The 24109-nt window shown below is 42.4% G+C and overlaps 2 protein-coding genes and 1 long non-coding RNA gene across 16 annotated transcripts in view; 1 reads left to right on the top strand and 2 right to left on the bottom strand.

The window, feature by feature from the left end:
* The window catches only part of mapk10 (mitogen-activated protein kinase 10), a 20112-nt gene extending 2554 nt beyond the window's left edge, over positions 1 to 17558 (top strand). The window contains exons 1-14 of one of the 10 annotated variants that reach the window (XM_019882857.1): positions 568 to 861; positions 6099 to 6170; positions 6531 to 6700; positions 8911 to 9040; positions 9374 to 9432; positions 9857 to 9995; positions 10110 to 10275; positions 11151 to 11222; positions 12413 to 12595; positions 13789 to 13913; positions 14793 to 14819; positions 15422 to 15485; positions 15860 to 15937; positions 16710 to 17558. In XM_019882857.1, coding sequence (XP_019738416.1) covers positions 859 to 861; positions 6099 to 6170; positions 6531 to 6700; positions 8911 to 9040; positions 9374 to 9432; positions 9857 to 9995; positions 10110 to 10275; positions 11151 to 11222; positions 12413 to 12595; positions 13789 to 13913; positions 14793 to 14819; positions 15422 to 15485; positions 15860 to 15937; positions 16710 to 16852 — 1431 coding nt within the window. In that variant the 5' untranslated portion in view covers positions 568 to 858 and the 3' untranslated portion in view covers positions 16853 to 17558. Of the gene's footprint in view, positions 1 to 567; positions 862 to 6098; positions 6203 to 6530; positions 6701 to 8910; positions 9041 to 9373; positions 9433 to 9856; positions 9996 to 10109; positions 10276 to 11150; positions 11223 to 12412; positions 12596 to 13788; positions 13914 to 14792; positions 14820 to 15421; positions 15486 to 15859; positions 15968 to 16704 lie in introns of those variants that run through there. The other 9 variants (XM_019882866.1, XM_019882863.1, XM_019882865.1 and 6 more) reach the window with 9 other exon arrangements.
* On the bottom strand, positions 12786 to 16693 carry LOC109523615 (uncharacterized). Its single transcript, XR_002169807.1, has 3 exons — positions 16592 to 16693; positions 13286 to 13393; positions 12786 to 13120 (listed from the first exon to the last, which is right to left on the bottom strand). It is a non-coding gene; the product is annotated as an uncharacterized LOC109523615 (long non-coding RNA).
* A 1463-nt stretch (positions 17559 to 19021) lies between the features above and the next one.
* The window catches only part of arhgap24 (Rho GTPase activating protein 24), a 32820-nt gene continuing 27732 nt past the window's right edge, over positions 19022 to 24109 (bottom strand). For 4 of the 5 annotated variants that reach the window (XM_019882850.1, XM_019882854.1, XM_019882853.1 and 1 more), the window contains 3 exons: positions 23962 to 24083; positions 22757 to 23897; positions 19022 to 22117 (listed from right to left, as the gene is read on the bottom strand). In XM_019882850.1, the coding sequence (XP_019738409.1) occupies positions 21841 to 22117; positions 22757 to 23897; positions 23962 to 24083 (1540 nt within the window). In that variant the 3' untranslated portion in view covers positions 19022 to 21840. The remainder of the gene's footprint in view (positions 22118 to 22756; positions 23898 to 23961; positions 24084 to 24109) is intronic. The other variant, XM_019882851.1, reaches the window with a different exon arrangement.

Genomic DNA, 24109 nt, shown 5'->3' with positions numbered 1-24109 from the left:
AGGCATTTATTGTAACTCTTTCCAAGTGATACTCATCAGCCAATCAAACAGTTTGTCCAGGTCAGCTTTGTGAGTTGCGTGTGAGAAGCGGGCAAGCAGTGTAGAAAGCTAATCATGTCTGCTTTAAAAAACAAAACAAAAACATGCATCAAAGCATGCAGATTATGGCATCTGTAAAGCTGATTTATAAAGTGGCATGTCACAACTCCCGGTATCTGTGAAGTTGATGTATAGGATGGATTTTAACTGATGTGGCCTCTGTAAGGCTTAAGTTCACAGTAATGGTCTTTTTTTTCCATCCAAAAATGCAGCAAAAACTTATTTTCTTTGTGTAATAGATACAAAGAAACAAACAAACATACATGCGTTTCACGGAACAATGATGATATATTATAGATAGATAGATAGATAGACTCTTCATTGTAAGTGAATGGTAGCAGGCTAGCTGTGCGCCTCCCTCCCATTCTCCCTCTCCTGCTCGGCTTTGACGTCACGTGAGCTCCTCTCGGGTTGCCATGGCAACCGCTCCCCTCTCCCTCCCTCCATCCCTTCATCCCTCCTTCTCTCCCTCCTTCCCTACCCTCCCGGTGCACAATGGTACAGCCAGCATCTTGCAGCACAATGGTTGCAAGGTGTCGGTGAGCTGGGGAAGAGTGAATCAGCATCAGCTAATCTTTGCGTCTTGATTTCTGCTTTTTTTTTTTTTTTTTTTAATCATTGTATTAATTTGGCATATATATTGATTTTTTTAAAGCAACTTCCGTCTCCCATTTTCGGGATCCCTGCAGCCATGATGACCGCAATGCTTCCCATTAGGATGTTTTGAACTGGACTAGGTTTGTCATCAGCTGGCACGGAATGGTAAGTAGGACCGTTGAATGCAAATTCTATCAATCTCTCTGCAAATCAGCCAAAGATTTTTTTTCTTTCTTTCTTTTAACACAAGAGCATTGAGTTCTTCTCAATGTTGCCCGTCCGCCCTGCATAGGCAAAATAAGGTTGTTGGAATGGGTTACTGCGTGCTATTTGATCCCATCACGTCACAACAAAAATCAATATGAAACGCCATATTTTCTCCTCTCGGGCTAATTGTCTTGCATTTTTGATGCAGCCATGCAAATGGCCGCTAGATAAATGGATGGGTGGATGGATGGATGGTTAGATGGATGGATGGATGAATCTCAACAAAACAGGAGCACCATTCTGCGTAGGCCCGCATGCAGAGTTCGTCCCCCACTCCACCCACCCCCTCGCTGTCTCTCTCTCACACACAAGTCAGCTGCATACCTTGTGCATTATGCAGAATATCAGTGGACCTCAGCAGGGCAGGAGGGCTGTCCCAGATCCCACTAGAAGTGGGTACACGTAAAGTGGGCAACATTGCATGCATACGGTGGTGTGTATTTTATATGTGTGTTGTTTTAGGTCACCGGGTATAGAAAAGTCATATCCAACCCACTTTCACATTCTAACAGCATCGATATGCAGGCAGTAAATATGAGTGATTGGCCCGTTTGACCTTCAAATATGATGTGAATCTCAATATTTTATTCGTATTTTTTTTTTATTGTCAACCAGGGGCAAGACAAAATATCCTTTTGTACTATGATAATTTTTGTGATGTGAATCTCAATAGGCCAGACAAATGGTCATATCACGGCGTACTTCAATGTTCTCTGCGTATTTAAAACAACTGCATAGTTTAGCCTTTCAACCCGGTAGACTTAATGCTAAATAGCACCTGCGTTGCTGTGCTTTAAACATTGCAAGCAATGGACTGAACACAAAGAGTGCCACAACACATATAGACAGACAATATGACAGTATTACCATCATATATTTTATCCTCTGCATTGAGCAACTAATATTGAACAATTTAAACTCGAATCTGAAGGCACCCTTGTACTGTATTTATGTTTACATATTCCGTTTGAGATGACTTTCTACACAAAATAACACATCTGTTATCAATATACGTCTTATTTGAAAAGGTGCCATGTATTGCATCGTTTTCTCTTATGGTACAGTAGCAATACAGAAGCATCAAACATCGACATCATCACTATCTGATCTCCAAAAATATAACGGATCGTCATTTCGTAATTTGCGCCCCTACTGTACGCCCACCTTTAATCGTGATTACATGAGTACAATACAATACATTAGGGGTGCCTCCATGTGCAGTATCATTGCGGGCATGCCGGCACAGGGGCGATTATCGTTGTGTTTCTGTGAGTCAGGCTGATGTTTTTGGGGTGTCACAACAAATTCTCCGTGTTTAAAAACACAGATAAAGAGCCACAGAGAGCGCTAGAGAGGATTCCATGGCTTTGACCTTGTGTTGTTGAATAATTCAGGAGCGTGCTTTCATGCTTCATGTGAAAGTGCTGCAGGGAACACGCTCTTCCCCAGTAAACCAAGCTTATGACCATTCTATGTAAGCGTTTATACGACAATGATGTATGAGGGGTAAATTGGTCGGCGGGTTTACTGAATGAAGAAAAAAACATTGTATTTGAAAAATGTTTACGCGTCACCGTATTGATTGCTTTGCATGCTTGCTCATGGAGACTTGGCACTGGAAAGAGTGATGCAGTTAGTTATGTCGATGCAGTCATCATACTGCCCGCCTATGTTAACAAATCACCTGAACATTACAATAGCATTGTTATCAGAAAATACTGCTGGTTAGACTGTTAGCTAACACTGATCTGTGCCAACACTGCAGCTCTGCTTACCTTTGGTTTTTAACATGACAGTGCTTAATCAGTTGCTTCAAAGAGATTCTATTGCTCCGGTACTTCGGTCAGCCTAGCTTGCAAGTTATTGGCTGAGAAATGGTGTGTGGGGTGGTCACGTCACTTGAGCTGTCATTTTCAGAACCAGGCAGATACCGAAAGATTTACTCACAATGGATGTATGCAAGACATGAAACAGTCACTACTGGTATGTGCCTTTGAAAGCATTGCCTGTACAATTACACGTTTTATGACGGCTACAGTTTGACTCAAGGAACATTTTGGTTTTCATTGTCTATGGCAAATCAGTTTTAAAATTCAGTATTTCAGGGGAGTACTGACAGTATCCACTTGAATTGCACTACGGTGGCTGTTTGTATCCCTTAGATCAGACATCAAGATGCAACATGGATTCACTTGGACTCAATACGTTTTCTCAAAATGTTTTATCGCACGATATGAGCAATACTCAATTAACTCCATTTTAAATGCTTCCATTTACCCGCGCACCCATGGTGCGCCGGCATTGTTAAACACCTCATTTGTACCACTCTCTCGTAGACTTCCAGGATGGAGGAGACTTTATTCCTATTTGGAGATAAGACCCAACACCTCTGACTTTTGCATACAAATCCGAAATGAGTTTTTCATTATTCGATTTGATGGTATGTTTGTTTATATGGGGGGGCGGCTTCATTATCATCTCCATTAAAGTTTACCACTCTTGAGGTGGGCCCCCCGTCTATCTACAACACAGCGACGTTTCAATCTTACTGTGGATTACTCCAAACAATCAGATAAGCATGGCTGCACGAGTGCGCGGTTACATAAGTGGATTGAATTTTGCTAACATGTGGCTTTATTTCGCTTGGGCATAGCAGCTTTTAGTGCGAGATTTAAACCTGCGACACATCTGTATGCTTTAGGGCCCAGAGTCTAAAGACGGCACATTAATTTGTTTTCTAATCGTGCTTGTGTTGAGGTGATTAGTTTTTATTTTATTTTTATTTTTTATGCTGGGCAGACAAAACATGGAGCATAAATACTAGGAATGAGTTATATTGACGAATGCAGATAGCTAAATGGGCCATCCTCTAATTGTCAGTATTGTAAATGATCAGTACCAGTAGTTAAAGTATCTGGACAGTATTTGTCAGGCGGTAATTACCGCTGTTATTTATTACCAGTATTGGTAATTAATTATCATTACTAACCAGGGGTAACTTTGTGGGGAATTGACGTTTTTTAGCTGCCAATGCTAATTTACTGTCACTGTCCCTTAAGGGCCATTGTGAGGTGTTAGTTTCGGTACAAAAAAGGTGAGTTGACAAGATTCGTCAAATTCTGTTCTTGAACATGCTTTTACAAAAAGCACCCCCAAAAAAGGACACCGCATCAGACAGCACAAACCTCTTTTACACGCTGGTGCCATACGGATTAAATTCCCTTATTGCAATATCAGCACAGTTTGAACAAACGCAAATACACATTGGCCAGAGGAGATAAGAATATGTATTTCATCGCTGATGAAATCAATCAGCTGTCGGGGAGCGTTTGAGACTCCTGTGCATGAGTCAGTGCTGTTTTGTTTCCCAGACTTATATTCGGAGGGTGCCTCCCCCTCCCCTAACTGCTTGCTCTTTCTGCGTTACTGCGGGAGAAGCTGCCGAAGCCAGCACTCACAATGGAGCTTTGAAGGGTGGGTTGAGGGAATCGAGGAGGAGGAGGGGGGAAGGGTAATGTAGGCGTTTGCATCCTGGCCGGGAGCCTGGGAGCGAGGGGAGGGACAAAAGAGATGGTTGAGGATGAGTGGCGACATTTCTGACGAGACTCAAAAGTACAAAGGATGTGCCAGGGAGAACAATAACAGCTACATTTTAACACCATTGCGGGTTAATCATCCCCAAATGAACGCCAACCATAAACGAGTGGCTGTCGTATATGCAGCTTGATGGTACTGTGCTGAGTCAGAAGTGTGTGTGTGTGTGTGTGTGTCCAAAGCAGAGCACGTCTCCATTAGCGGATTCTTATTGACGTTCTTTTTAGGAGACGCATGGCACAGTCATTATTGACGCCGGCCTATTTGGATGACACTCAGCACGTTCGCGGTGTCGGAGAAAATCAAATTATTGGGCTGGTTAGCCTGAAAATGGTCTTTTAAATTAATCGGCCGGCACATCGCCTGGACAAAGATGATGCAAAATGAAGCAACAAGCGTCACTACAGACACACAGCATGAAAGGTCGCTTAAAGATCAATGGATGCACCCCTCAATAGTTTCTCGCAGTACACTGAGCCATAGTTGCAGCTTATTTTTGATGATTTCATCTGACTGGAAAAAAAAACAAAACACAGCCCCCGCTTTGATTTTCAAGTCAATATCTGGACCTTGTCTGCACCCCACCTGGACAAAAGTAGAAAAACGGAAAGCTGAGCTATCCCCCCCCCCCCTCGCTTATGAAAGCTCTCAAGCCACTGGCAGCGAGTCATACTGCACTCAGGGTGATGTATTTCCACTTGATGATACAACGCCAAGTGTCGTCTTTGATCAAACCGAAGCAGCACTTGAGACCCAATCTGGCCAGAGAGTTGAGCTAGCGAGTACACGGTCCTCATCACTTTGCTCGAAGGCAAACACTCTGCGCCCTGGGAGAGCTTTAATAACTCAAATATACACACAGATGGCTCAAGATTAACGTAGCACAGATACGGATTAGTCGATGACGTAAGAGCTGGTCGGCGTTGGTCCAGCTTTTTGCCATTCGCTGTTTTGTCAACCCCCCCACGGAATGGAGGGTATGACATTGACCTGGAAACTTGACATCTTGATCTGTAGTATCAGAAGCGTAAAAACCGGGACCGGGCTGTCAGTTTAAAGACGCAACTCATTGCGCTCTCCCTGTTGTGCTGAAAGCAACTGGCAAAGTCAGATCAATGCTGGATGGTCTATATATCCTGTCATGGCTCCCATGCGGCAATTTTGTAGTTTGCGCGGGAAAGAAAGGTAGTGTCTCGGCTATAAGGCTATAAGAAGGGAACAAGGTCAGTCGAAACAGGCCAATGTACGAATATAAAATCTGTATGTGCCATATGTCATTTTTAAGACTGCCCTTGTCCCTTTGGACTTGGCAAAGCTTTAACTGTGGCATACTTACAGCAGTCACAGAAACTAAATGGCATTTTTCTTTTCCCTGAAATACAGCACCTGTACTTCGCTGGCCCAAAAAGAACAGTGTAAAGTTGCAGAGCTCAAGTTTCAGAAACTGAAACTCAGTTTTATCGATTAGGTTGAGCTGTTGTTTTGGACAGTCGATGCACGAGTGAATTCATTAGTCCTGCTCCCACTGTTTTGTCTTGCAGGTATTTATGAGTAGACATTTCTTATACAACTGCAGCCAACCGATCCTGGATGTGAAGATTGCCTTTTGTCAGGTGTGTGTCCCTTACAGGTAAAAAAAGAAAAGGTACAGTACTCATTCTGTTCCATTAACCCTTCGAATAATGTTATCACATCAAATGCAATCTTTTTTTTGTGTGTGTGTTTTTTCCCCACAAAATTATGCAATAGAATACATAAAAAAAAAAAAACAGGGGAATTTTTCTTATTCTTGGATTTAAAAAAATTGGAAATGCAAATTTTTCATTGGACAGTGTGATGAATATCAATACTTGACTCTAAAAAAGGAAAATAAAAATCTGCTGTTTACATCATTCGTAATTATTCTTATCAACAATGTATTCGAGACCATCAAACTAACACCAAATGCCTTTTTTGTTGCTTACCTCGTGCAGGGTTTTGGAAAACAAGTGGATGTGTCATATATCGCCAAGCATTACAACATGAGCAAAAGCAAAGTGGACAACCAGTTCTACAGCGTGGAAGTGGGAGACTCCACCTTCACCGTTTTAAAACGCTACCAGAATTTAAAGCCCATCGGCTCCGGAGCTCAGGGAATCGTTTGGTAGGTGGTTTTGGCTTCGATTTTTTTACGATCTTCATTTACATTTTTATGACGGTGGGATTTTGTTTTGGGAGATGTCGTTTCGCCGTTAATTGCTCCCTTTTTGGAATAGTGCCGTATCTTATGACACAAATGAATATCATAGTCATTGAAGGTAAGAACAAAATGGGTTCACAACCAGTTCAAAATCGTGTGTAGTGAAAAAAAAAAATCCAGTTAATTAAACTTCAACTGTGTACAAAATTACACTGCCACGTGGGTACACTTGCTCCTAAATCGCATGTAAGGATTATTATTATTATTATTATTTTTTTATTCATTTTGGTTTGGGTATGGACACGAGCGCCGAGCATCATCTCTCAGCAACTTCAGTTGTAACGCTGAAACTGTTTGTCTAATTCGGAATGATAATTACGAGAAGGCGAATAATTCCAACCCACGCCAAGGCTAAACTTGGACCAGAAATAGTTTTTCTTTTTGTGTCATATTATGTATGACATTAGTCTCGTAACATTAAATCAACCGCATACATATATTGGCGATGGTAGCTTCCCTGCTCTCCGCTGTTGTACGACATCAAATGAACTGCTGTGCAAAGTGTCATTAAAACAAAAACTCTAGCGGCTCGTAGCACAGTGCTTAAGTTTGAATAAAACGGTTGAGGCATGGGAGCATTTAAATTCATGGCACTAAAACCCCGCCGCCGTGTTTAGAATAATACGCGAGCCAAGAGGGATCGAACAGCAAGGCAGCGGTCCATGAGCTCGGTCGTTGTAATTCAACGCACAACTGCCGAGCCTCGGCTTTTAAGGGAAGCATGAACCCCCGCATCGTCAAGCGGCCACAGACCGTCGCGGGCCACTCGCTACATTATAATCTTGGGCTGGGCTTGTGGCCATTTTGGAGGTTGTGAGTGACGCATGTCAGGTCCGCAGCTGTCTGTCATCAAGTCATATGGTGACAGTATTATCGCGTCCGAGCGAACTAAATCGCCCGACCTCCCTGGAAACCGCTTTAATATCTGGCTGCCAAATGCAAGCAAATGGGATACATGATGGAAGTAATCTTATTTAGTCTCATTAACGTGATTGCGCTTGATCATGCTAGTGCAGTAATCCCGCCCTGTGTATTAGTAGTTCACTCTTCACAAATTCATCTGTTTGCGCTTTTTATTCCGGTACAACCAATCCCCAGCTATTTGCTGTAAAACATACCTAGTTGTGTGGTTTTTTTTTTGTGCTCTTTCAGAAATGCCCATCAAAACCCTGTCTAAATAGGAAAGTAGTACCACATTGTAGGTTTGGCCTGGGCTGTTATGGGACTCAAATCATCTTTATTCTCATAATATGAATGCATTTGATTTTATTGTCATATTTTAATCATTCTTCTTGTAATGTTAGGGAATTTTCTTGAGATGCAACAAATGTGACTTTTTTGTGTACCCGAGGATTCATTGAATAATTACTACTTTCGTTTTGTAATATTACAATGGGTTTCTAATATAACCTTAGTATAATAACTGTTACTTTTTTGTTACATTAGAACCTTAATTTTATTACATTTTACATGTTTCTCAACAATGTTTTGCAACTTTACTCTGAAATTTCACCCCCCCAAAAAACCCCATCTGAATTTAATATGTGTGCCACAATATAACTCCGTCGTAGCTGCACTGTACTTGTTTTTCCATGTATCTTTTTTTTTTCTTAATTGTGATACACCTCATCCTATTAATATTGAACAGGGGAGTAACCATAATAATTTCAAGGGCGTTCGCCAGGGTGACATAACACCTTAGTGAGCAATGCGAGCACATCTCTCCGTCCTTATGCCTCTGTGAGGATGAAGAAGGATGAAGGCTTGAAGCACTCGAGCCACTCATGACATCAGCTTCCTCAAAGACTCACCAAGTGATGGCTGCCTCACTCAAATCCCTTCTGGATCAATGTGTATGTGTGTGTGTGTGTGTGTGTGTGTGTATTTTACATGGAGGCTACACTGTTACCATGGTCACAAATCATCCCGCGGGATTTGTAAGTCTCCACAGAGACAGAAAGAAATAAAAATATACACAAAGCCAATCCCTCAGCAATTAATGACCACTTCCTGTTTTAGCAGAGAAGCATTTTAATTTTTTTGTTAAAACATTCCGTTGACATTGAATGTCAGACTAAATGCTATTGTTTTGCTGGTTCTTACTTTGTCAACAGTGCGGGTTATGACGCTGTCCTCGACAGAAATGTGGCCATCAAGAAGCTCAGCAGACCGTTCCAGAACCAGACGCACGCCAAAAGGGCATACCGCGAGTTGGTGCTTATGAAATGTGTCAATCACAAAAATGTAAGCAAAATGATTTATGCATTTTTTCTTTTGGAGGTTGTGCTTTGAAAGTAAAATTGTGTCGCATAACGCTGCATTGTGGTCTTGCCCCATACACACCATATCCGTTTGTAGAACAAAACAAAAATGTTAATTTGAATCCAACATATAACTGTAAGTGGCAAAATTCTGAGACATTTATTTTGCACCATTGTTAATACACTAATAGAAGGTATGAATGGACACATTTTGTATTTTTCCCCCCACTATTTAGTCATGGGTGTCCTGTATGTCGCAAATTGTCATTTATTATTTTTTTGGACACGCCTTTGACACAGCTCTTTTCTCTTCCAGATTATCAGTTTATTAAACGTCTTCACGCCGCAAAAATCATTAGAGGAATTCCAAGATGTGTAAGTACAGTGTGCACCTTCGTACATGAAAAGTCATTGCCAAATTTCCGAGAAAGATCGCAGCGCTTTTGTTCCATGTCAGGACTGATGGCGTTATGTACCATGTTTTCATTATTGCTTTGCACTTGGCATGGTGAGAAGACAACCCCCACTGTGTCATCAGTGCAAATGGGTGTAATTTAATGTCATCTTAGGCAGCCGGTTGAGTCGAAAAACCTTTGGCTAAAGACAAACTGTCGCAGGGTTTACTTTCTGGATCTGGATTTCACACCTCTGTCAGATAGCAGGTTTTGCTTTTTGGCCATCAATATCCAAAACAATCCGCCGGCATTTGTACCACGGTGCTGCTGCGCTGTCTATGAAAATAGAGCCCTTAAGGTCAACCACTTGAACAGTTCCATTGCTAAATCTGAACATTGCCCAGGTACCTAGTCATGGAGCTGATGGACGCCAACCTGTGCCAGGTGATCCAGATGGAGCTGGACCATGAGAGAATGTCCTACCTTCTCTACCAGATGTTGTGCGGCATCAAGCATCTTCACTCGGCGGGAATTATTCACAGGGTAGGAGAACTTTTTAATATCCTGACCAAATTCAACATTGTTCGGCTTTTTTGGATTCACTCTAGCTGGAAAAGGGTGATTGTTTTGTTTCGCTTTTTAAATCCTGTCACGTAGGACCTGAAACCAAGCAATATAGTGGTAAAGTCAGACTGCACTCTCAAGATCCTGGATTTCGGACTGGCTCGGACTGCCGGCACTAGCTTCATGATGACCCCTTATGTAGTGACGAGATACTACAGAGCACCCGAGGTTATCTTGGGTATGGGTTACAAAGAGAATGGTAAGGATCATATTTTTTTTTACCCAATTCTAGTGGTAGATTACAATTGGCAGTTGAAATGGATTTTGGACGTATATCGACGTCAATGGCAGTGAACGAAGTAATGATTAGAAAACCCAGCAAAGTGTAACAACCACAAATTAAGTAATTAAATCATTCACTGCCAGTTAAAATTGATGTTTGACATACTGTATATCTGTCGATGGCAGTGAATGAGCTGAGTGCCCAGGCGTTAACAATTAGCGTCTGTGAACTGCGATAAATACATTTACTATAACCTATCCGTTCACTAATTACATTCACATCCCTTACAAGTCAATAATGCGAGATGTCAAAGCAATGCATCAGGTGGCAAGACTAAATGCTGCACCAAGCACGTTTCTGTTGAGAGGTAATAAATCTTGTTCCAAATCACATTACAGAGATGATTTCATCAGTGAATGGCTTAATTTAACACGGCGGTATGTTTGCGAGACATCTTTAATATATTCATTAAAACAGCGGGGGACAAAACAAAGCCCTTGTGACTGGAGAACAACATTTATAATTGTCCTTGTAGTCAAGATGAAGTCTTACTGAACGCTAACTTGCTGGGTAAACGACATTTGGACTCATTGTCATGCTGATGGAGTCTTGCAGGTTGCCTCAGTGCACATTTCCTGACGTTCTAATCCCACTAATGCTCCGCTTTACTATTTCTGCTCGTTTTTTAAATTTTTTTCCAAATGCACTAGCACTACAGTTTGAGGCCTACCGGAGCACTCCGATTAGCCGCTGCTTTCTAATGACTGCTTGTCTCCTAGATGTCTTCAGGGTTTAACACTAACCTTTTGCTTTTCCCCCCCTCTCTATTCCCCTCGCCTCGTTGCGTGCAGTGGACATATGGTCGGTGGGGTGCATTATGGGAGAAATGGTGCGCCACAAAATCCTTTTCCCCGGGCGGGACTGTATCCTTGTTCAAAGTGTGCTTTTTCTTTTCGTCATAGTGATACTTGTGTAAGGACAGGAACAAATTTGAATTTAAAAAGTATCTATACTATATTGTGTAGTCTAAATTTTACTTTTTTTCTGTATTCATTTATGTTTTTGTATGTAATCCAATTTCATTCAAATGTTTTCGTAGCATGCACACACATTTTGAAACACTTACCTTATGTTCTCTATATGTTTCTGAGGCGGAAAACTAACCCAAGTGATGCTTCGTTTCCTTTCTGATGAGCTGCAGAATAGACACAAAAAAAATAAAAATCAGTGAGTCACAGAGTATTTTGTATTCTGTATTAATATTTCAACACGTGCGTGACGTCGTGAGGTTGTTACCTGGAGTGATGCCTCTCCTGAGGGGAAGCTTTAATTGTGTCCTCAAGATGGCAAAAGCCTGTTTGAGATTGAGTGTGTGAGTGTCCACGTGAAGCAGGTGAGTCACAGCAATTGAAAAAAAATAATCACACGTGGTAGCTTATGAGGCATTCCAGAAAACCAGGCATTCATAAATTTCGAAAAAAATTTTCACTGGCAAATACATTCGAACGAATACTCATTTTTAAATGAAGAATATCTTCACATGGGAAAGTCCCAGCAGTGATTCACACCTCAAACCTCGCGCTACCTCTTCCAGAGGTTACTAGGCAGTAATCCGAGTTTGTGTATGTGTGTGTGGTTTTGCGTGAACCCAGTGGACATGTGGTCAGTGGGCTGCATCTTTGGAGAGGTGATTACAGGCACAGTGCTCTTCCCTGGGACGGACCGTATCCTTCCGACATCCAGCAACACTCGCCCACCCTTATCTGGCCACCTCAACGCGGTGACCCACTTAGTGTGGACGGCGTTGACGTTCTCAGCACGACGATGTAATTACGGCATCTCAGAAGGAAAATTCTGGCATTGTGAGAACTTGAGAAGTGGTGCTTGTGTGTGCGGGTCAATTAGAAGTACCCATAGTTCCGTTAATTTTGGACTTCGGTATTTTCGTGTGTGTTGCAACAAACATGCAAATGAGGTTTTGACTATGTCAGTCGTTTAGAAAATACATTTTAAATGAAGGATGATTTCCCAATACAATTATTTTGAACATTCTCGTGATGTTTTTGAATACTCCTGGTCTGTTGTATGCTTGTTTGCCTTAATTCCGCACCAGACATCGACCAGTGGAACAAGGTGATCGAGCAGCTTGGTACACCGTCGCCAGAGTTCATGAAGAAGCTGCAGCCCACTGTGAGAAACTATGTGGAGAACCGGCCCAAGTACGCTGGCCTCACCTTCCCCAAACTTTTCCCAGACTGCCTCTTCCCTGCCGACTCCGAGCACAACAAACTGAAAGGTGAGAAGAGAGCAGAGGTAGATTTTTCACCTGCAAAAATGCCAGAAATATTTCGAAATTGCTAAGATAGTTATAAAAGCATGGATATTTAGAAAACTAGCAAAAAAATATTCTATAATCAACACAAAAAATATATAATTACATACTTGTGATGATTTTAGTATAATCTGTCTGCATGTGTTTCTGATGTTTGCGCACTGCAACATTGATGCTAGTTTCATTAGCCTGTGTATGGCTTTTTGCATTGTATGTTAGCATTAGCAAAGCAGACTTTGGTAAGGCAAGGTGAAGTGGCATGATTAAATACACAACACGTCATCCCCCTTTGCCTTATGTACAGTTTTATGCATCATTTGACAGTAAATTTCAAATCGGAGTGGCAACAAACAGCTTGAAGTGTCACAAGATTTGCGGACGTCACAGTTCATGGTGCCTTGAACTTACACCTGTTCCATCTTGGAGGTGTCACACTGCTGGTTGTCTGCTGTGACATTGAAGCTGCTGCCTTCTAAAATATTCATCAATCTAGAAGAGGGAGAACAGTGTCAGACAGGAAGCATGCGCGACGCCAAAGAGCAAGAGAGAGAGAGTGGGGGGAGTTTCCTGCCAACTGAAACAGGATGCATGGATTGGTGGATGGATGGAGAAATGAAATAGAGAGCAACAAGAGGCATCATTTTACAGATTTACCGTCAGTTCCATGCAGAGGCAGCAGTGGGGAAAAAGCTCCTACGCTTGCAGTTTGTCCTCTTGATGGTGTAGTTATTTGACGATCAGAGGGTGTGAAGAAGGCCGTAACTGAAAAAAAAAAAAAATACAATATTTCCAGTTCTGCGACCTTAGGTTGCTTGAAAAATGCAAGTTATTGTTATTATTAAGGCAACCATTTTAGGGTAGTTTCCCGGTGTGCTACAAAGACACAGTGAGTCAGATATTTTGAGATTTCAAGTGGCCATTTCAGGGCCATTTTGGCCATTTGCAACTAAATTTGAACAATGTACATAAGACGGCTGGGTGATCAGAATTTGCCTAAATCATCAACCTTCCCGATTGGGTGTAAGCGGGGCAAGGCAGCCAAGTTTGATAACTAGCCACATGATTGTGGCCATGTTCAAAGGTCAGTGCTCCGTCCAAGTGTCCGTTCAACAACACGCTGCGCTCTAATTTTCATTGTCTTTTCCTACGAATTACAGCAAGCCAAGCCAGAGACCTGCTGTCAAAGATGCTGATCATCGATCCTGCCAAACGGATATCAGTGGATGAAGCCTTGCAGCATCCCTATATCAATGTGTGGTACGATCCTGCTGAAGTGGAGGCGGTGAGTAGGCTTTGAGTTGAGACTTTCATTTTTTTAAATGTGATATAAGTACCGGTCGTTTTTAAAGGGATATCACCTCAGCCATTTCGAGCCTATTGAATCCAATAACTGTCAATAGGACCCTTTCCCTGACCTTGACCAACAACAATTTGAATACAACTGAATGATTGCTTTTCATAGAACTTTAACAAAAAACATTGGCTGACTATTCTTCCTCTGGCATAAAACAACAATCCCAGAATGTTAAAGAAAAACAAAACAAATGGGCCGATATACATGCACAACACAAATTTGACTTTAAACCAGCACAGCGACATCAAGCATCTGTAATTGGATACGATTCCCAAATCAAATGTATCCTTGCGTCGAACACAGACTCGTTTGAGAAAAATCTGTCCAAATGTATGACTTGTCATGCACTGGAAATTGCTTTGATCTCAACCACTTTCAACATTCTGACGTCTAGGCTCACTTGTAAACAGTGTTTGTTGATTTGCTAGCACTTGGAGAGAATTTCCTGATTAGGAAGCCATGTTGTACTGTTTGTGATGCTCTTCATCATCAGTGCCTCATTCATGTGAGGTGACAGCGAGATCGGGAAAAAGCCTGAAAAAAATAAATTGGGATTTTATTTTTTTTCCTTTTCAAATATATGACGGTTGCCTCTGATGTTAACTGACTTCATCTATCTATCTATCTATCTATCTATCTATCTATCTATCTATCTATCTATCTATCTATCTATCCGTCTATCTAGCTAGCTAGCTAGCTAGCTACCTATCTATGTATTTATCTATCTATCTATCAATATGAGTGGCCTTGTTCAACACATGTTCTGCTGTTTTCCCCCTTCTCTAATGTCACCTCATCCTGATGAAGGCCAGAGATCTCATCCAAATATCCATGGTAAATGACAACCACTGCTTCTGCAAATCCCTCCCTTCTCTTGACAAACTATGCTGATTGGATGTCGAAAGCAACCCTCGGACGTGACTTTAGTGGGGGGGAAAAAGAGCGTGAAATCCTATTAGTTAGATGAAAGGAGCCACGAGAACTCAATCTTCTTCCAAAATTAAGCATTGATACAGTAGATTTGTTTCCTCTGTTGTGTGAATCAAGTTTTGTATGTATATTTACTTCCTATGCCAGCATGTTTTTGTGTGCATCTTTTACACGTTAAAAAGGTTTCATTGATTGTTTTGTCGCCGTTTGTTTAGAATGTAAGCAAGTACTGAAGCACCATTTCAAGGACTCGTTTGCAAAAACACACCAAAGGGAAAACAGAAAAAAAAACAAAACTAATTTTGTTCCTAAAATGTAATACAAATTGTTTGTCTTTCTTCCCAAAACATTTCTTGTGTGATTTTGCAAACAATCGCAAATCTTGCATCGAAACTGAGCTCTAGCTTTGGAGTAGAAAATACGTGGCATTATAAAAGCATTATTTACGATCTGCTAACAACACAGAATGACTAAAGATGCCGTATTTTCTTTTCTTTTTCTTGCAGCCTCCGCCTCAAATCTATGACAAGCAGCTCGATGAGAGAGAACACTCCATTGATGAATGGAAAGGTGAGACACATCCCACCACCCATCCAATTCGGACTCATCTTTAATCCATCCATCCATCCATTTTCTGATCCGCTTATCCTCACAAGGGTCGCGGGTCGTGCTGGAGCCTATCCCATCTGTCTTCGGGCAGTAGGCGGGGGACACCCTGAACTGGTTGCCAGCCAATCACAGGGCACACATAGACAAACAACCATCCACACTCACACTCACACCTCAGGACAATTTAAAGTGTTCCATCAACCTGCCACAGAAGGTTTTTGGAATGTGGGAGGAAACCGGAGTACCCGGAGAAAACCCACGCAGGCACACTTAACTCTGCTGTCAATATTTAAAACATATATATATTTTTTAAAATTACTTCTTGTGTTCCACAGAGTTGATCTACAAAGAAGTGATGAATTTTGAGGAGAGAACGAAGAATGGCGTAGTGAAGGGACAGCCTTCACCTTCAGGTACTCTCAGTGCATAAGCCTAATCGCTCTGTAAGTCACTTTTATATACAACCTAACTGGACCCCCTGATATTCACACACCCCATTGTCGTGTCCGTCTGTCTCCTCTTTGCTCTTCTTCAAAACACAATGAAATGCTAAACGATAATGTATGACTAAAAGATCTTTCCATATCATATCTATCAACACAGTGCTGTAGTATGTATGGTGACTTGGGTTCTTGGGAAACATTTAGTGCAGGCCTGTGATGTCATTTTCAGTCAGCAGCAAATGACAGTACAAGACAAAATGGCCGCCCCTTGAGATGGATGAAAACGGGTGGATTTGGCTGCTTAATTAATATTCCAACAAATGCAGTATTCATCAATTTAGACTCATGGGGAACATTTTTGATGTTAATTATCCAAATAATGACATACCCTGCGCAGTGGATCCGTTAGTAATGACAGTGACTAAAAACTAGAATTTCACAGACAAGCTGGGTGAGACCCTTTTCCACGCCGTTATTTTGTTACAAAAAGTTACCACTTTATAAATATTTTTAGAGTGTAGTCAATCTCTCGCATTTTTGGGCTATTGGATCTTTATTTTTTCTGTGTAACCCACCGGACCCAAGTCCCAATAGCCACGCTGTGATGTGTTGTCGTCCAATCACCTTGTATTGGGTTCCCGTGTTTTTTCCCCTTATCTGTGTTGCACGATTCGTTCCAGCGCCGGCGAGGGCGCTCTGGTACGTTATAACCGCGGCGCCGCCGTTGCTTCCCTCAGCGCAGGTGCAGCCGTGAACAGCAGCGAGAGCCTCCCTCCGTCCTCGTCCATCAACGACATCTCGTCCATGTCCACCGACCAGACCCTGGCTTCAGACACTGACAGCAGCCTGGAGACCTCGGCGGGACCATTGGGGTGCTGCAGGTGACTAGCCGCCTGCCTGCGCAACCCCGCCTTCTTCCGCCGCTGAGGAAGACGAAGAAGAAGAAAGGCGAGAGGGGTAGAGGAGCGCAATCGGAAACAAATGGAAAATAGGAAAAATGTGAAACAATCAATCGGAGACGATCAAGCCTGCGCGTTGTCATGCTAAACAAAAAAAAAAAAAAACAGCAGCGGTATTTAAAGTTATACACTAATGTGGATGATCCTCTAGTTGCTTTGCTTCTATTAGCCCACGTATATTGCATACAGAAAGCAGCTTTGACTTGCATCTCCTTTAAATGTAAAAGCATCACACGCTGGCTGGCTGCTGCTCCCCTGCCGCCCCTTCAAATGGGCCCCCCAAAAAAACATTTACACGCTCCTGTCTATGGACTATGTGACCTCTCTGCTGTACTTCATCCAAAACAACCCTTAAAAAGTGTGTGTGCGTGGGTTTATAAACACACCATGTCATGTAAATAATGTAATTGTGTACAGCCGAAGGGCACACGGAGTGGGACTAACGGCCAGTATGCTGGAAGCTTCTTATTTTCATTTTGATAGAATGTTTTTGTTGTTTTTTTTTCTTGCTTTATTTTATTACACTAAAAATAAATATTTTTTATGTCAACCTGTGCCACACAGTTGCCTTTTGTCTGATTCGCAATTTGTCTTTTAATCTAAAAAAAAATTTGAAAATTAAGCACGATTTTTTTTCAAAAATCGAATGAATTAAAAATACAGGTTGGCACAAAAAATAATTCAGAGTGATAAAATGAAGTGAAATAAAACTTTTAAAAAATTTAATTGAATTTAATTCAAATAAAATGACACTTTTTTGAGTGTCTGCAAATTTTTTTAGGCATTATCTTAGACTATTGATGCACCTTGCGATCTGAATTGCTCCTGCCAGTTGCTGCACTTGTGCATGATTTCAATTCATATTTGCAAAAGAGTCACTGTATGCTTTAGCCAACCTATATATGTCTTATGTCCACGAGCATAAAAACATGTTATTGGAGGTCTGGTCCAGACAATTAGAGCTTACGTTGCTGTTCAAAAGTATATTTTGCTGTAATATTCCTTTCATTTGGGCCTGCAAGATGATGCAAATCCATTCCCACCAAAACAGCCAGTCGCCACATTGCATGTCATTTATTGAGAGCAAAACGCGGGCAGTGATAACCGCCACAGCAGTGCCACGTTTCATGTCGTTTCCTTTGTACAAATTTGTGGGATGCCGATGGCTCTCCTGTATTTAATAACCTTTTCAAAGTGCTCATGTTTTGGTGAAACTTCCACCTTCACTGAATCAGAATTGTACCCAACTTGTACTCCAACAACCAGGAAGTAGCCTGTTAGCTAGCTAACAAAGTAAAAACACAATTATGGTACCTTTTTTTTTGGCCTTGGCGCGGCTCTACTCGGTACTTATTAACATTCTAGTAAGAAATGGTCGTTATAGTATGACTAAAATAACAGAGTAATCGTGGCCCAAGACTATTGCAGAGCTACATTGGCAACACATTTCTTATGGAAGCTAGCAATGGCGAGTGCCTTTTGGTGGTGGCAAATTGTTACACTATAATGTTTTAAATTGCACAGCGACACATAACAAAACTTATTTTGCCTTAAACCTATAAAATAATTGGTATAAACGTAAAGTTTGGGTTAACAGCTATGACAAACAATTTTCTGTTCATCGCTCATCTCAATGCATGGCTCAGCAACTTCTGTACTTTATTTTATTTTTATTTTATTTATGTTCACTGTCATATGTTTGATATACGCTGCTTAAATCAATGTAAAATTAAGAAACGATATTCACTTACAAGTTCCCTCTGAAACAAAAAAGTCCATCTTGATGTACACCTGCAGTACCCTGAAAGGCCTGCAAGAGGGTACTGTCTCCAGAATAAGCTATCGTACAGCTGGTGTTGCATTCAGGGTCCGGTCGGTCGGGGCATTTCTGTCTTTAACAGGGTGCAACTTTCCACTTTTACGAGGATTTTTCTCCCCCCTCTCCAAGGCTCTTTTTCTTTGGGGGTGGGGCACATTACAGGATATTTTTAAACCATTACGCACTTAATTCTGTATCTTTACATTTTGTGAATCATTTATTTTTCCTGAAAGTACATTTCTCACCTTGTTGTATGACTACTACACAACGTTGAAGTGTTTTGGTTTTTTTTTAGTTTGCCAAAAGCAATTAAATATAAAGTAAGTGAAATAATAAATGGCAGATAAATCGTAGAAAGCCATTATGGTGGCACCGATTGATTTAACCGTAACGACAGAGGGTGGGCCAACCGCCCCATCCCCTTTTCTACCTGTTTTTTTCGATCGTTGTTTTGACATTTAAACGTCACGGTGCTTTTTGTGGTGAAATACGTTTTTAAAATAAACGCATTCATTAAAAATAATAATTACGAATAAATATCGACTTTTCAAATCTATTATAAATTTGTAAAGAAATAATTACAATTATTATGCCCAATTAGTCACATTTACAATGTAACTAGTTTTTAAAAAATAAATTCACGTTTATTAATTTTTTAAGAACTCATTGATATTTTTGAATCATTTATATCATTTACTTTATATTTAAATCAATTTTGGAAAAAAAAAACTCCATACACAGTAAGATATTTTGGGTCCTTGCTGGCTTGTCGGCACTGAATGTAAAAGTAGAAGAAAATCATTTGTCATTGCTGTATGGTTGTAGTGTGTGTGTGAGTGTGCGCTCGAGCACATTTGATTGACATAAACCAGCAAGTCAACACAATCAGAACTGAAATCTTAACTGTCGAAAAATCCTGTGTTGATTTTCTTTGGGGAATCACAGCAAATCCTCATTTTCATCACGAGGGATGTTTCCATTAATTTATTTGTCACGTGAAAGCATTTTCTGGTCACACGCTTTTGTTGTCATATTGTAAATAACAACAATCGAAGAACGCAATAAAAGCAGACCCAAGGACACCGATGCTAGCGTCATACTTCAAAGTTGACGAAATACAATGTACAGGTCATCTGAATCAACTCCTACTCTCCCATTTTTCCGCCTTTCATTTTGGAATGTTTTCATTCAGCATTTTGTTGGGTTGACAGTGAATTAAACACAAGTGTTTCCTGCTGATGATCTCAAAAGCTTCAGGCAAATAAAAGTGTGAAACTATTGCAAAAGGTGAAAAAAATGAGAGGAAAAAAATGAGAGCTGTTACTCCAAACACATTTTAAAGGAACTGTGTATGTAAAAACAAAACAATAGTACGTAATGTATGTGACTGAAAATAAACAAAACCTTTGAGAAATGTGTGGTCTTCTCTGTGGACATTTGCTTAACATTTTAACCTCTTTTTTTTTTAAGTTGAATATATTGCAACCAGGTCACTTTGAAAAAAGGTGTTGAAAATAACAATTTCTATTTTTTGAATGCATTTTTATTCATAGTTATCATTTGTATAATCACTTCTTTAAGAATCAAGTATGCTGTGTGTGGATTATTCCACAGAAGTCCCAGTCCTTTACCTCTCACCATTAAGAAAAAAATCTTCTGGTGAGGGAGATGCACAAAGACAAAGTGTTACATGCCTCGTTTGCATTTTTGGTTACCAACATGGTTCAAACAGGGCTGTTTGAGTGAGGTGGTTATCCTCTTAGGTGGGAGGGAAATGATGGTATGTACAATATATATATATAGCGATGCTAACATGTAGCCACCTAGCATCGGGACACATCTAGTGCACCTGCAATGACCAGCAGCAGGTTTAAAACGACTGTCTCGTACCGTACAGTTTATTTGGTTCAACACATGATGAGAACAAGTCCATCATAGACATTCCCTCACGCACATCTTGCTACACACTCGCTGTTTTTTTTTTTTTTTGTTTTGTTTTGTTTTTTTTTTGGTCATGAACCCAACAAGAACGAGGAAGTGCAAGCACGTTTACAGTGTGAAAATGTATGAATATTTAAATAGCACATTTAGGCATTGATTTCTTTTTATACAAAAGACGCGCGTTCCCTCCTTCTTTATGTACAGAACGGACAACAAAGAGCGAGGACCAATGGTTTTGTACCCAACGTGACACATAGACTTTGAGAGGATTTAAATAGTGCTCTATTTACACAAAGTCTCACCCAGACGTCACCCCAGGCGACGCCATCATTTACATTATGTCCTAGTTATTAAAACTTTTCACCGCCACGTCTGAGCTTGTGCAGAAGAGTTGCTAAAAGAGGCAGATAGGATGCTATCTGAGGCTAATGAAGGCAGAAGTTGCAAACACAAACAGAAACTGTTTCAGACAAGTGTGCAGATTCATTTTCCGCCTATTAAACTGCCTTTGAAAAGTCGTCTGCCAGCTGTCAATACTTAGTGGATTGAAGTCAACAGCACCAGATGAAGACTATATCACATTATCAGACAGTTTTGACATATTGCGTTTAGTTCCCCTTTCAGTCCGTAGATGTAAGTTGCCGACAAACGAACTCGCAACGCTAATGCCAAAATCAATTCTAAGACTGAAAGAAAAAAAAAAAAAAAAGCTTCGCTCTGCCCTTATTTTGTGCCAATGCTAGTTGTAGCTGCTAGGTCGGGGTAGCATGTGATTCACCATGTTGCTAAGAAGAGCGTTAGAAAACATGGTCAACACCTTTTCTCCCCCTGGAAGCATCTTCTATCCAAAATCTCAAGCTAGTTTGGATTTATTTCCATTTTTTTTTCAGCCACACATACTAGCGGAAGTGAAGACAGCATGGAGGGTTTATGATTGCGATCACAGCTAGCACCTGTCCTGCCCCATTAGCTTCTTCTAAAATCTCAGTTGACATCTTATTCAACTCTTTTTTGCTCAGATTCCATTTTTTTGTGATATGCTCGCAGAAGTGAAGACCCCATGAAGTTTCCCGCCGAGTTTCCGACAGCCAAATCCCGCTAGGAGCCGCCACAAGAAACTCTGTCGTCTTTCCGGGTGTTCAACCCGCCCACCTTCACTTTATCCATATTGGGTTGCTGCGATCAGGCCGGCGGGGGTCAACAGTGGCGACGGAGGCGGAGCTGCCACCGGTGGCGGTGAGGTCGCTAAAAGTGGAGAAGAACTGCTCCATCTCCTTTTGCAGCATGTGATTGCGGCGCTCAGCGTCCTCCTTGGCGCGCTCGGCGTTTCGCAGTTTGATCTCGGCCATGGTGTACTTCTTACGCTCCTGGTCCAGCTCTTCGTGCAGGCTCACCATCTCTGACTCCAGGTCCAGGTTGCGCTGCTCCAGGCTGCAAAAAGGGCAGAGGGAGGTGAGCATGGGACGGAGGTCGTGTCGTTGACATACAGTCGGTCTCCCAAGGCAGGCCACTGTCTTCTTCACTACCTCGAGCCTCTTAACCTCCTGGGCTGACTAATACTTGTGCAGTTGCCTTTTGGACAGTGCCCGCTAAGTTGGGTCGATTTTACGGGGTGAATCTGGCGGTTTCCCATCCACTTGACTGGGTTTTATGCCATCATTGTTAATCCTGCGGCGGGTCTCTGTGGTGGTCCATGGATTCCTTGTGACTTTATCGTTCTGCCTCATCCAGTACTTGAAGCACCGCCTCTGGCGGTCAGGAGGACAGAGATCAAACCCAAATTATGGTTGTAACCGCTGTTCTATAAACGGGTGACGACCAGTACTTTTGGTCCCTCGGAATCCTCGTGTGTGTGCCAAAGAAGATTAAGGGACTTGTCTTCAGGTGCCAAGTAGCATTTTATGTTAAGTTAGGTTGTTGTTGTCTGAGGTTTACAATACATTGTTTGATTAAAGTGGAGAAGAGCCAAAAAAACAAACAAAAAAAAATCCAAATTTGGAATAGAAGAAAGAGGGCGGTCCCTGAAAGGGTTAAAAGAAAATATTTCGAAATATTTTTTTGTTTTCTTACCTCTTTATCCTGGCCTCATAGTCAGACTTCTGCTTGAGCATCTCCTGCTTGAGACTGGCCACCAGACTGTGCAGCGCGCTGTGTCCTCCTCCTCCTCCTCCACCGTACTTGCTACCGTGCTCGCTGCCATTCCTCGCCGCAGCGTCCCCTCCCGCCGCCGCCTCCCTGCTGGTGTGTCTGCCCTCGTCGCCGCCCGACTCTCCACCGCCGTTGTCCTGGTTGAGGCCGTCCACGTCCTGATAATGGCCGACGTAGAAGTCTTGCTCGGGGCAGGTGGTGGTGGAGGAGCGGCAGGACGTGGAGTTATCCGGCAGGGAGATCTCGCAGGAGGATGTGGACCAGGTGGCGCTGTCCACACTCTGCTTGTCCTCGCAGCCGCCGCTGAGACACGCCACGTGCACCACGTGGTTGTGCTGGTGCAGGTTCTGATGGTTTAGGTGCACATTGTCATACGTGGACAGACGGTTTTGGTTACACGTTTGATCCCCATTGGGAAAGTCACGCGAAACTTTGTTTGCCTCCCGTAGCGTGACGCATCCGTTCGGTAACCAAAGACCGCCCTGGCCGTTCAGGACCGCCGACATCGCATCGGGGCCGGAGACTCCCATGCGAAGAACCCCATTGGCATTGCCCCCTCCCGTAACGCCGCCGGTGCCCATTTTTGTGCCCGAGCCTTTTAGCGTCCCGTTGCGGCGCCCCGGTAAGCTTCCGCCGCTCATCAGTGTCTGACACTTGTCCATGTTTGGATCAGAGGAGGGCGGCGAGGAGCTGAAGGATCCATTGGTGACGATCCCGCTTCCTTTACTAAATGCGGGGTTCTTTTTAACGGTGAGCGGCGGGCTCCGAGTGTTGTCGAAGCATCCCGGAATGTTCCGAGGGCTGGCGGAGCGTGGGGAGCCTCGGTCGTCCTCGTGCCGGCAAGGAGAGTCGACCGCCTCCCAGACGCACTGGTGTGGCGCCTGCACGTTATTGTTCTCGACGTTCTGAGGTACCGTCGTCGGCGCCGCGGGTCGCCTCGGCAACTCTACGTTGTTGTTGACGAGCTCCGCCGGACCGGGGGGACCACTATCCTCGTCCTGAGGGAAGAGCGCGTTGTGCCGGCCGATCAAAACAGCCATCAGCTGCTGGACCAGGACGGTTCCTGTCGACACAACAACAATCAACTGTTTTGTCGAAGACACTTCCGGAGAACTTTCACTACAAACCTTCCATGATGGCAACCGGATCCTTGACTTTTGGCCAGAGGATGTTTGGCCCGAACACCGTGGCCAAGTTCTGAACACTCATTTTATTGACTCCGGAATATGACTGGACTTCATCAAGAAATCTGCCAAGTAAATGCAAACTTAGAGA

Source organism: Hippocampus comes, unplaced genomic scaffold (assembly GCF_001891065.2).
Source record: "Hippocampus comes isolate QL1 unplaced genomic scaffold, H_comes_QL1_v1.1 scaffold30, whole genome shotgun sequence".
NCBI classification, from domain to species: Eukaryota; Metazoa; Chordata; class Actinopteri; order Syngnathiformes; family Syngnathidae; genus Hippocampus; species Hippocampus comes.
Note: the sequence above shows the minus strand (reverse complement) of the source record. Positions and strands in the feature narration are given on the sequence as shown.